Here is a 12817-nt window from a genome sequence, read left to right on the forward strand (position 1 = left end):
CCTCTGCATTTCTGCATTGTGGCAGAAATTAATTGAATCGCTTACATAAAAGGAGAAATATACAAGAGTTGATTAATTCGGCTAAACACAGATAGACCCAGAATATAGTCATAATTAAATCATAATAACATCATAGGACGCCAAATGTCACTTAAAAATAAACTAATAAGATAAAGATAAAAAATAAGATCATGATGATGTCTCCGAGAAAAAATGATTTTATATAAAATAATTAGAAAGAAGATTGTATATAATTATATATAAAACGATTTTTTTCCGAATCCTTATAATTATATTATTATGACTATTATACTTGTGTGACAACACGAGCAAAAAAAAAATCAAGATACTCCTGGCACTGTCAGGAATAGGCAGCCACACAGCTGATTTATACACTGGATGCTGTTCATTTAGTGACACAAGTCGATACGTACATCGTTCTACCTTTCTTTATATTCCATGAGTAAAAGAATTATAATACTTATGTTGATTTATGTCTAGATAAAAAGCAACCATTGATATTCGCTCTATTATATTACTTATAACTTACAGTAATTCAAGGAATACACCAAGCTAAGAGAAAGCCAAAATGATCGTTTTTAATTGTATAATTTGACTGCTTTTTGACGTTAAGAATCGAAATAAAATCATTTTGATTTTTTGACTTTATGTGTTACTTGGGTAGAAATTAATATTACATCGACATTATAATTTTCCACTCAACAATATAAATTAATATAACATATGTACGTACAGTTTTATTATTGAGTAGGAAATTTCTTATTTGATAATAATTAATTATAATTGAATAAACATTGAAGTAATGTTTATTCATAAATCAATTATTCATAATCAAATAATGTTATTGTTCCGAGAATAAGAGAGCATCATACAAGAGTAAAAGCAATATAAAGAATCGCGAAGTTTCAAAATTCATATTTATTTCGTTCTAACTCTTCCGAGTCATTTTCAGTTTCTCAGACTTTATTGTGTGAGGAATCAAGAAGCGGAAAGAAAAGCATGCAAGAATCATACAAAAGTACGAGAGCATGCATATATGAAGCATGTGATAAATTGATATATTCACTCAGCAAGACGTAACGAAATGACGTCATGACGCAACACGAGACACAACATAAGGCAATGACGTAAGCATAACGTAATAATGTAATTTGACGCAATGTGACGTAATATTGGTCGAGGATCTATTACGTGTATGCAAAAAAAGATAAACAAAAACGAAAATGCGACAACGCAAGCGCTGATGACGCGTACATTGACATCAAGTCGTCAAGTCATCAACGCGATCAACTTCGTCAAAATCTACGAGAAATATACATCAGCTGCAGCCGAGTGAGATTAGGGAATGGGGATCACGATTCACACGGCGGATACTATCCCTATGAATGAAGGGAAATTGTACATCGCGCGCTTCGTCCGTCTACGTTCGCGCTCGCGCGGACGAATTCAATGGACGCAAAGCACGCGCACGCGTTTCCGTAAAAAAAAAAAATCTGTTTTTGGGGGGAGAGAAAAGAAAAGGGAAACGGGTGCCGACACTGCGAACAGCCAACTGCCGCCGATGGTGCGCGGGATGAGATGAGCAGGATTGCGAATCACTAATATCACTATGCGGATTACCGCTGTTTAATCGAAGCCGCGAATTATGACGCTGATTTTGAATCATACACAGTCGTGACGAGTTTCTATTTCGTAAGTATACTTTTCAAAAAAAATTCGGAGGAGTAGGCTCGCAAAAACTTCGCATTTATGGATACGGCGTCGAGTAAGTCGGGTTTTGATTACCCGAATTAACTGACTAACCTAGAAATTGTACCCTCCCCAACCGAGTTGAGTCCGATTTATTCACTTCGTGTTGTGTTTACGCGGTGAATGAACGGATGAAGCATCGTACTCCGCAATCATGAAAATTCATCCATTTGATCGCGATCAAAGCCGCGTTTCCAGGTCACTTTATGAATTACAGAATCCTACATTGATTACTCATACCTGTTGACATGGTGAAACTGGCATATTCACCACTCTCCAAGTTCGCGTCCACAGACATAATGTCCAATGTATGCCCGAACAATATGATAAAACCTACTTTATCTGAAGTGAGTTGTATTACTTGACTATTATGCAATTGAAAAAATAATGATTGCTATGTCAAATAATAATGCTTATAACAAAAAATAATTGTTTAATTATTGTATCTATGCGTGCGCGCGCGCGCGCGCGCGCGTGTGTGTGTGTGTGTGTGTGTGTGTGTGTGTTATGTGTATGTATATTACACAAAAGTTTATAACACTCTTATGGGCTTTATTGTTTGCAGGTGTTACAATCAGACTCTGTGAAACGGCTATTTAATCAACCGGACCTTATCATTAAGACGATTCCTTTATCATCACTTGAGTCTGGCAATGCATTTTGGTATAAAAGGAATGGTATAAATTCAACATCAAACCATACAACAGCATCTGAAATATCAATATTCCCTGTTGGGACAATAGACGAAGAAAAGGAAGATGCCAATCTTCTACCTTCAAAAATAAAGCACAAAAAGTCGGAAATTGCTTTATTACCTATTAAGAAGAAATCATGTGGTCATTATCAGCCATGTGAAAATATTATTTGTGATGTGACAGTACAGCAGTACGTGGATAAAGATTGTGTGTCGCCTATGTTAGCATTGAGCATAGAAGAAAATGAGATAAATGCGCCGGTTGAAAAACACTGTAGGAATAAGTATTGTGATGCATTAAGCATTGATCATAATCGTTGTCGTCGGGCATTAATAAAGTTATATAAATGTGACAGTTCACATACATGCGATATTTGTGGAAGAACATTTAAGAAATGGATATCTCGGATACATCACAGAAATTGTAAGAGAAAGAAAGTGTATATTCATAACGATGTAGACAGATTGCATTTACTGAAGGAGCGGATGCGCATTCGAGAGTTGCAGATTTTAGAAATTGCGAAGATGAAGAAACGCGATTATTCGGATCCTAACAAAGTGATGGAGACACTGTGGAAAAATGAAGAATTGATAATTATTCCGCAAAAAGCACCTAGTCAACCAAGTGTCAGCATGACTTTGGTATCTAACACTCAATTGACCAGCACTAATGCTCAATCTATTATAAATAATTCGCAAATAACTAAATCTGCGAATACCTTTGGAAGTGCGTCTGTCACGGTTTCATCACAGAACACCATAATTTTTCCCAACAACACGTTATGTTCAGAAAGCAATGTAAAATCAATAGGTCAAGTAAGATTTCCAAATTTACAACAAAATTCCTATTTGGAATCTACTTCTGTTACGATTCCAACTAAAGCTCAAACTCAAGTTCCAGTTTCAACTACAACTCCAGTTCTAACTCTAGCTCTAGTTCCAACTTCAACATCGTCTACAGTTTCAACTTCAACTTCAGTTCCAACTCTAGCCATAACTCTAGCTCCAAATTCAGCTTCAGCTTCAACTTCAACTTTAGTTCCGTTAACCCTAACTATAGCTCCAAGTTTAGCTCCAACTCCAGTTTCAGTTCCAGCTATAACTCAGATTTCGGCTCCCAATGTTATTACCACTTCTGCATCTACTTCGATTGTACCTCCGAACAAATCATGTATTCAACTCGCAGTTTCACCTCAAACTACTACTGTTCAGCCAATAAACAACTTAAGTGTATCACCATCACACATAGTAAACACCACGGCAATTCAGCCTAAAACGTTCCTCACGCCGATACGCGTGGTACCTATAGCCAATTTGATAAGTCCGCCGTCGTTGTTACATCGCACGCAAGGCATTCCTAAGTTCTGCATTGTTGCAGAAAAAACCGCTCCGGTGACCACTTCGAATTCAACGTCTGTTCAACCTACTGTTGCAGCTGTTGTCAGTACCACCACTGTAAATGCTCCAAAGTCTCTGATGCACGTTCCAATATCAAAAGTACATAAATCGAAATTAAAGAAAAAAAAGAAGAGTTTTTTCTGTGACTATTGCTCGAAATATATCACTACTGATTGGTATTTCAAGGTGCATATCGCAAAGCACAAAGGTCAGAAACTTTTCTTCTGTAATTTTTGTGATGAATCTTTCAGTAACAATTATGATATGAAAAAACACATAACTAATCAACACACCGATCAGAAAGAACTTGCATGTGACAAGTGCAACTATACTTGCACGTCTCTTGCTGCCTTCAAAAGCCACATCCAAACACATGCGATAAGTAGTATACTTAATAAAGTAGATTCGAAAAAGCAAAAAAAATCGGAACTTTTGAAAAAATTGGAAAATAAAGTAAATCATAAGTTAATTCACAATTTATACGAAAGGAAAGTAAAAAGAATAAAATGCGAGGATACATCCGATAGTCAGAATAAACAACAGCATAATAAAGAGAAGCATAATAATAAAAATTTATCGGCAATTAACAGAGATAGCAATGCAAAGACAAAAGAGTTTAATCCATTTGTTTCCGTGAAAAAAATTGAATCTGAAAATTTCAAGCAAGAATCTCCTATTACATCGAGATGAAGCATATAATCTATTTTAATTTTGAGATATAAATATATTTCGCCAAATATAATTTATTACAGTTTGTGTGGAAGGAAGATGTAGGAAAAGCAACCAAGGAATTATCTCATAACCAAAAACATTAAATATAAAGTGTTAAGATGTATCTTGTATAGCACATGAGTGAAGTTTACTTGAACAAAATAATTTAAAGTTCTTTTATGGAAATGTTGATTGGTGCTTTTGAATTCGTTGCGTAGCCTAATGAAATGTAAAGCTCGTTGATGGAAATATTTCTTGATTTACACTTTTAACTACTGTGTAAATAAAAACGTAACGAATTTGAATTGCCCATTTATTCTTTTCGCGAATGTAATATTTTAAATTTTACTTTTATGGGATAATTTAATGCAATTATTTTAATAAGATTAATAATATATCGATCGTTATAATTATCGTTGCAATTACCGGTAAACATTAATAATTTTTATTTACATTCCTGTATTAAATACAAAATATAAATTACATATCTATATACATATATAATTATAATATATGTATATATATTACATAAAATCTATACAAATATAATTTGTATTTTCATGTCATGAAGAAGTTTAGAATGTCTACAGTAAAAAAAATTATGTATTTGTATTGAAAACGATCCATTCATGTTCTTGTTAATAATTTGTATTGAATTTTGTAACATATTCGAGTGTTAATTTAACATAATGTGATTATGTTATTTAAAAATTTATATGAAATTGATATCGAATATTTAATGTTTCTTAATGTCAAAGTGACATAATTTATGAGTGAGTTGAATAAGTAACATAAAAATAATATGTTTTAAAATGTTGTAAATTCTAAGACGAATGAATGAAATACGTGTTAATTTAATATATCATAAATGCTAATCCTCTGAAAAAATGCTTCCATGGTTTGTTTACAAACTGTGTTGATATTAATTTTTTGTATTAATTTTCTTACATAATATTTGTATAATCTTCTAATATATTCATCTTATGTTAAATTGACCCAAAAATTTGAGTGGATCGTTTAGAACGTGGAATTTATGTTAAATTCGACACATTTTTTCCAACAGTGTAAAATGTCATCATTAAAGCAATTTTTTATAATTTATAATTTATTGCTATATGATTTTTGTATTAATTTTTCTTAAAAATAATGTTCTGTTTTCTCTTGCGTCGAATAAATTTTTTAGATAATTGTAAATAATGTTTAACAATTATAAGATAAAATTTATTTGACATTAGAGAAAATAATAGAATAATATTTTTAGCAAAGATTAATACAAAAATTATATAATTACAAAAAATTGCTTTGACGATTTATTTCAAATATTTTAAGCTTTTTCACGATGTTTGTAAAATTTAAAAAATATTAAACAGTGGAATTATTTAAACTTTTAGAATAACAAAATTTTATTATTTGAACAGTAAAATATTTCATTTATAAATTTTAATTATTCTTTTTACACTCCTATATTGAATGCACTTTCAAAAAATTTTTTAATTTTAATATATAACACAAATTGAAAAATTACGTAGATTTATAATTTCTTTAGTTAACGTAACAATGTGTATAATTAGTCTTTTATTTAAATAAGATCGCATTTAACTGTGATACGTTTTTCCTCACGAAAATATTTTTTTTTCTGTATCATAATTGTATCCATTCTATATTCTATATATTCTACTCTAAACTATTATTTGATACATTTTAATAATAAAATTAAAATGTGTATAGTTATACATTTTATTCTGCAACTTGTAATTTCAAGTAAGAAGTTTCTTAAGGATTTGTTTTCTATACAAAAATCTTGTCACATAATTACAAGATACAAATCGTAAACTTTGGTGTGTTAAAGCACCGCATAGAAAATGCGAATGACTGCTGCAATGTTAAACATTGACATGTATATGATACACGAAATAATGTACGTGTTTATGTATGTAAGAAATATGTTAGTTTAATATAAAGTATGTAATGTATAAGATATGAGTAAAAGTGGCTACACATATATTTATATTTTGAAATAGCCTTAAATATCAGCAGATTAAAAATTATCACTATATACCATACATATAAAGCCTACATTTTTTCAATAAATTAATGAATTACAATTTATAAATTAATGAATTATAATTAACAATACGAAATACTTTTTGTTTTTATTTTGTCATTTTTTTGCATTTAAAAAGGTATAATACAAAAGACAGTCTAAGCTACGTGTTACATTTGTGATATAGATTTATGTACAAATATTCGTACTACTTTATTGTTTTTTTTTTTTCTTAAAAATAATGTTTATTAAATTCTTTGCATTATATTCATAAAATATTCAAAAACAAAAAAATAACATATTTTGAAGATTTATTTAGTAAATCTTTCTCATAAATATGTGTGTGTGTGTGTGTGTGTGTGTGTGTGTGTGTGTGTGCGTGCGTGTGTGTGTGTGTGTGTGAAATCTTTTTTTATTTTATAGAACAATTTACTATAAGAGCAAAACAGTACAAAAAAATAACTTGAAATATTTTAAATAATAAATTTAAGTTTGTATGTAAATTATGCATACATCGTGAAATATTTAAGATCTGCTGTGCTTTGTCTTGTTGCTGAAATATAAAAGGATGGTATAATTATCATACAATTGTCATAAAATATTTTATTACGAGAACATCTATCACTTGTTGAGGATAGGAAGTAATGTTCCTGAACGCGAAAAATCAATGAAATATTAAGTGCCTTGTAAATCAAACATTTCTTTTAATATAGTCATGCTTTTATTATAGACTTGTAGATAATCGTCTACAGAAATAAAATCTGTTTTGAAGCATATATTCCGCATTTATTTTCTAAATTTTTCTTTAATATCAATTCTTTAAATATATGTTTGCACTGTATAGATAGCTTGAAACGCATGTCTGTTATTGTTATAATAGATGGTTTTTGAGTAAATCTCAAATTAGGAAATATATTAAATTATGTATTTTAATATAATGACATGTTTGTTTATAAAGATTACTTTACAATTGTAAATTTAATGTAACAAAATGATGTACGAAATACAACATTTTTGGTCTGACTGATATGTAATTATTTTTTAGGTTTTAGTATATTGATATCTATTTTATTCAAATAGAAATATTATTTTCTAGGATACAAAAAATATAAATTTTATCATATAAAAAACTACAATGTAGTAGAAAATATAATATGAAGAGGATTGATAAAGATTATGAAAAAAATATCATATACTTTGTGAAGAATTAAATTAATTAATTATATTTGTGATGATATATTTACTGTAATTGTGTCAGGATCAATAAAATAAGTTTATTTATTTTCTCAATGTATTGACAAGTATAATAAAAATCAAATTAGTATATACAATTCGTGTATCTTCACTCCTACATTTGTAATAAAAAATTGTTAATAAAGCATTCGTGTTTGTATATCAAGTGTAAGTCATTTTTCCTTCAAACCGTTTATGATAGGATGGATAAGGATGCTAAATAACTTCCTACAGTTTACTAGAATCGTTTGTCAAACAAAAGAGATTTGAATGATATTTTCTAGCAAAGACATAAAAAGAATATGTGCCATTCATATATCAAATATGATCAATAAAAATAAAAGAAGAAGTGTAAAGATGGCCAATATCCTTTTCTTTTTATAATATATTATGAATAGTTAAATAGAAATAGATATAAATCGTCTTCATGTTCTATCTCTTATTTTTATCGACCAATTTTACATACTTTGATTCCTAGAGCTATAAATGATACTGCATATATATGACACGAAATTTGATTAGGAAAATATTCCACTATAATAGAAACAAAGTATCCCAAACAATTTAATCCTAAGATGAATGAATTGTAATATTGTCTCATCTTTCAGATTAAAAGCTAAACACAATAAATTTTAAAAACAAAACTTCATCTTCCAGAGTATAAATTGAATACTAAAACATTTTGATACCATAAAAATTGCAACTATAATAAAATTAGACAAAAACTAAAGTTCATATTAAAACGGTTTATTTTAAGAAGATCAAGACTCAATAAGAGCTATAATGCCATCGAAGAAATCATTTACAATACATAAAAAAATTCATTCATTATTTGAATTATCAAAGAGACCAATATTGCCAACATCTTGATTATATCTCAAAAAAATCGATTATTTATTTAAAAATATAATTATTTAAGATACAGATAAGATAGACATAAGTTCTAATAAAATATGTATTATATTCGATCCAAAGCTTCTAACATTATGACGCTGTTGCCACGAATTACCTACAAATATAGAATATTGATAAATACTAATAATAAATACTGATAAATAATAATACAAAAATATTCTATTTTATATATATAATCAGCTTTCATAAAAATAAATATAAAATCACAACAAAACTTACCACCATTCCTATATTGTTTTTAGTACCGTCCTTGCATTCTTCTATACTTTCATCTATGACCATGTTCATAAATGGATCAAAACCTCTCAATATTCCAACAACACGCCGGCCACCATTCAATTTTACTGCAAGATATTTTGAGTAAAATTAAAATAAAGAATTTATATTACTTTCTACATATACTAAAGTACTTCTTGCATGTCTTATAATAAAACTACAAAATGATTTTAATTGTATATGCTCGCAATTAGTCTTCTTACAAATATTTTATGTTACAAAAACAAAATTCATGTTTATTCTATAAAATACAAAAAATATTCAGAAAATATTTCTTTATGTAAGAAGTTATTTTTCACCAAAGAAATCTTTTAATATTCTATAAGACTATAACAAACTTAACCTTTCAGTAAGACTTATTTTTCAAATAATCTCAATCTTTCTCTTAGAAATATAACTTTGACTTAGAGTACATATTTGCATTGTTACTTACGGGATAATCTTTTATCCATATATCTGAAAAAAGTACAGAAACATTAATATGGAAATATAATATAATGAAACAAAAAAAATGTGAAAAATAACAATACCGATAGCGAGATCGCATCGGCTTATGAAAAAAATATACTTCACTTCTTAAGCTCTGGTGGATGTGCTTTACTCATTTTTAATTATAGTAACAGAACCTTCCAATACCTGAGTACACTGATAGATATTCACAAAAATTATGAAAAATTGTGTGTAATAACCGGCAATGACTTCGTTGATTATGTTTAACCGGTGATACTAAACTACATGCCAAACTATGCCAGCCGGTAGATGCCACTGGGCGCGTTTAAGTCGACAAAGCGACTAGTCTGCTTGCCGAGCAAATGAATATGATTGGTTATTACTTATAGATCCAACCCATCACATTCAATCGCTCGCGAGCAAGATGACAGCTTTGTCCGGCTTGCATGCGCTCACTATGGCCGTGATCCGATTTATGTTGACAACGCTCATGAGCATCATTTGTTTTTGTTAATGTTCTTTAACATTTGACAAACAACAAGTATAAAATGATTTTAAGCGTTGTGAGCGTCCTATCTATCGGATCGCGTCCTATCTATGCCAGCAGAGGAGTCGCATTTAATTATATGATCGCTGTATTAATATTGAATTTATAAAGGTTTTATAGAGACTATATTTTAATTCCTATATTATATAAAATTTTTTGAAAAATTAAAAATTATAAAGAAATTATAGAAATTTTTAAAAGATTAAAAACGAAAGAAATATCAGTAAAAACAAAGAGAAATCGCTACAAAGGATATGTTCCGCTTAAAGTTCGCAATGCTCGCATGTATCATCTTCTTGTTTAATATTCAATGACAATTGTCAAGAAAGACGAAATGATACTCGCAAACGTTGCAAATGTTAAATGAAACGCATCCAAAAAATCTGATATGTAAAATAATATAATAATATTGTTTCGTTACATTATTATTTTTTAATTAGTAACTATTTTAGTATTTCTAGAAGATAATACGCAACTTATAGTTTATTATAAGAATACATAAATATAATTGGCGTTTGATATTAGTAGAAATGAAAAGAAAAAATTGGAAATAAAAATTATATTGTATATATATAATGACGTTATGAGTCCAAGTATGAATGCATAATAAACTACAATCTTTTCGAAATGTAGCACATATATTATTATTTTTAAATATTTTTCAAAATAATAATGTTTTTCTTAAATATTACAATATTTGTATTGATGCAAAAATATGAGTTAATAGAAACTGTTAAAACTGTATCATTTACTTACCTTGAACTAGAATATTTTCATAGAAAATATTCCAGTCAAAGATAAGGAATACATAATTCTAGCAAAGGAAAAAATAACGTTGTTCAATCAGTGCTTATAAAGGTATTGAAAAACACAGAAGGCAATATCTCTGTCCATACGATTTATGGGATCGTAACTTTATTTCTTTTTCTACAACATTGGTACAACATGAAATGAGCGTGTCGCTCTTCGAGATAATTGTCGATGAAGCGTCTCTGCGTTTTCTTACGTGTCACAATTGCGCGATCCCGAACATCACAACGCACGATATGTGCGTGTTCTCGTTTCGTCGGATACATCTCCGTTATCGCGCCGTGATACACTATCGGTATAAAATACAAGTACGCATGTGTTTATAAAAGTACAACATCAACGTCACTTCGATCGCAAGAAACGATATTTCCCCTCATACATCTCAGAAATGATGGCCACGCAGATAATGAACCCTCGACAGTTCTCGTTAATGAAAAATAAAAGAACATTTAAGAGAAGAGGCTGACATCAATATTGAGCTTAGAAAAATTCCAAGGAAAATTTTTTCTGGATTGACGATGAATGGATTTTTCGTGCAATGTAAATAGAATTATATACGAACAATGAGACATATGTCATTTAAGGTTTTTAATAGAGATTGTATTTCGATATTAAAAGCATTTCATTATCTTTGGAAAGGAATAAATATATAATTTCTTCTCGATGTTGTAAAAAAAAATTAGTAACATTTAAACATTCCAAAAGAAATGTGAAACCGGGAAGATCTTTGTGGCGTTTCTTATAATTTCTTTGGTCTACATAATATATTATATCATAATGTATTATATCACGGTGTGACATTTAGAATTATAATATTTTATCGATATATCATATGCGTGTCCAACAACGTATACATCAGAGTTTAACAACGTACATGAAAGCGATAAAAATGAAAGCTTCGTAAACTCCATCTTACATTTAAATCGCTAAATAGCGTTGTCCGCTCTTCCCATCTTTCTAAATCTTATTAATCAATAAACTGAAAAACGGACATCGAAGCGAATGTTCGCTACATCGATTTAATTCGATTTAGTTCTTCAAAGACGCGATTTTCAATTCACAATTAAAAATCATTTTGGAAGTATATGAACATCATGAAGAAGACTATTATAATTCAACTAACGACAAAGGAAGAACTTGTCTATTGATTTTCTATTGTAGCGAAGCGCAAAGAAGCTCCGCGAATCTACAATACAAAGATACTAGCACATCGATTCGAATTAATTGGCTAATTTCATATGGAATGCCATGATATAAATGTCTCAATACACGCACTTCGAAAAATGACATATCGAGAGCTATTATATGTAATGTTTATAAAATTGTCGATGAAGGTATACAACTGGATCCAGCATCCGACAACATTCTTCGCCATCGCAGCAATCTCTGGACTATTCTCTCGTAAACGTTACGTGTTCTCGCATTAACTTTTTTTAACGATTGAAACATTAAGTACAGGATGCATACTTTTTTAACGAGGTTTTCAAAAACTTCGCAACTCACTGTCTGTAGTGAGGAATCTTTACATTTATATTAAATATGTGCAAAATTTTAAGATGGAACGGATTGGCACAGCGAGTCGTGACAGAACGACTCGCAAATGTTTTTTGTCCGTAGATATTTTTTCATACAGACACAACAACTTTGCTTAATTATTAGTAAGTTTCTCGCTCGTCTATATCCTGTATTCTCTAGGTGGATATTCTCCAGCTTATTTTCTGTAATATATAAATCTGTAAATATATAAAGAACGTATTCCAATGTTCTCTCTCACGAAGAAGTACATTTAAAATAATTCCTTTTTCTTAAGAAGTTTTTTCAAGTCTGCTTCAAGATATGTCTGCTCGCGTTGTTTGAAATCCCTTAAAATTTTAAAATGAGATAAATATATATTCGAGCGTTGAAGAGAGAGAGAGAGAGAGAGAGAGAGAGAGAGAGAGAGAGAGAGAGGGGGGGGGGAGAGAGAGAG

The 12817-nt window shown here is 29.8% G+C and overlaps 2 protein-coding genes across 2 annotated transcripts; one reads left to right on the forward strand and one right to left on the reverse strand.

Moving 5' to 3' along the window:
- The first annotated feature begins 1577 nt into the window (after positions 1-1577).
- On the forward strand, positions 1578-4560 carry LOC108694866 (A-agglutinin anchorage subunit-like). The gene is made up of 3 exons (XM_018204551.1): positions 1578-1713; positions 1988-2117; positions 2336-4560. The coding sequence occupies exons 2-3, from the start codon at positions 2019-2021 to the stop codon at positions 4550-4552; spliced, it is 2316 nt and encodes a 771-aa protein (XP_018060040.1). The 5' UTR covers positions 1578-1713; positions 1988-2018; the 3' UTR covers positions 4553-4560.
- Positions 4561-8808: 4248 nt separating this feature from the next.
- On the reverse strand, positions 8809-9770 carry LOC108694867 (probable small nuclear ribonucleoprotein G). The gene is made up of 4 exons (XM_018204552.1): positions 9615-9770; positions 9475-9497; positions 8985-9109; positions 8809-8859 (listed from the first exon to the last, which is right to left on the reverse strand). The coding sequence occupies exons 1-4, from the start codon at positions 9644-9646 to the stop codon at positions 8809-8811; spliced, it is 231 nt and encodes a 76-aa protein (XP_018060041.1). The 5' UTR covers positions 9647-9770.
- Positions 9771-12817: the final 3047 nt, after the last annotated feature.

This window comes from Atta colombica, unplaced genomic scaffold, assembly GCF_001594045.1.
Source record: "Atta colombica isolate Treedump-2 unplaced genomic scaffold, Acol1.0 scaffold125, whole genome shotgun sequence".
NCBI lineage: Eukaryota > Metazoa > Arthropoda > Insecta > Hymenoptera > Formicidae > Atta > Atta colombica.

What these genes read in the sequence shown, in the direction of transcription:
- LOC108694866 (XM_018204551.1), top strand. Translation starts at nt 2,019, where the DNA reads ATGGTGAAACTGGCATATTCACCACTCTCCAAGTTCGCGTCCACAGAC. An exon ending in TAAAACCTACTTTATCTGAA is followed by an intron (nt 2,118 to 2,335) that starts GTGAGTTGTATT and finishes TATTGTTTGCAG; the next exon opens with GTGTTACAATCAGACTCTGT.
- LOC108694867 (XM_018204552.1), bottom strand. Translation starts at nt 9,646, where the DNA reads ATGAGTAAAGCACATCCACCAGAGCTTAAGAA. An exon ending in CATCCACCAGAGCTTAAGAA is followed by an intron (nt 9,498 to 9,614) that starts GTGAAGTATATT and finishes TACTTTTTTCAG; the next exon opens with ATATATGGATAAAAGATTAT. An exon ending in AAAACAATATAGGAATGGTG is followed by an intron (nt 8,860 to 8,984) that starts GTAAGTTTTGTT and finishes CTATATTTGTAG; the next exon opens with GTAATTCGTGGCAACAGCGT.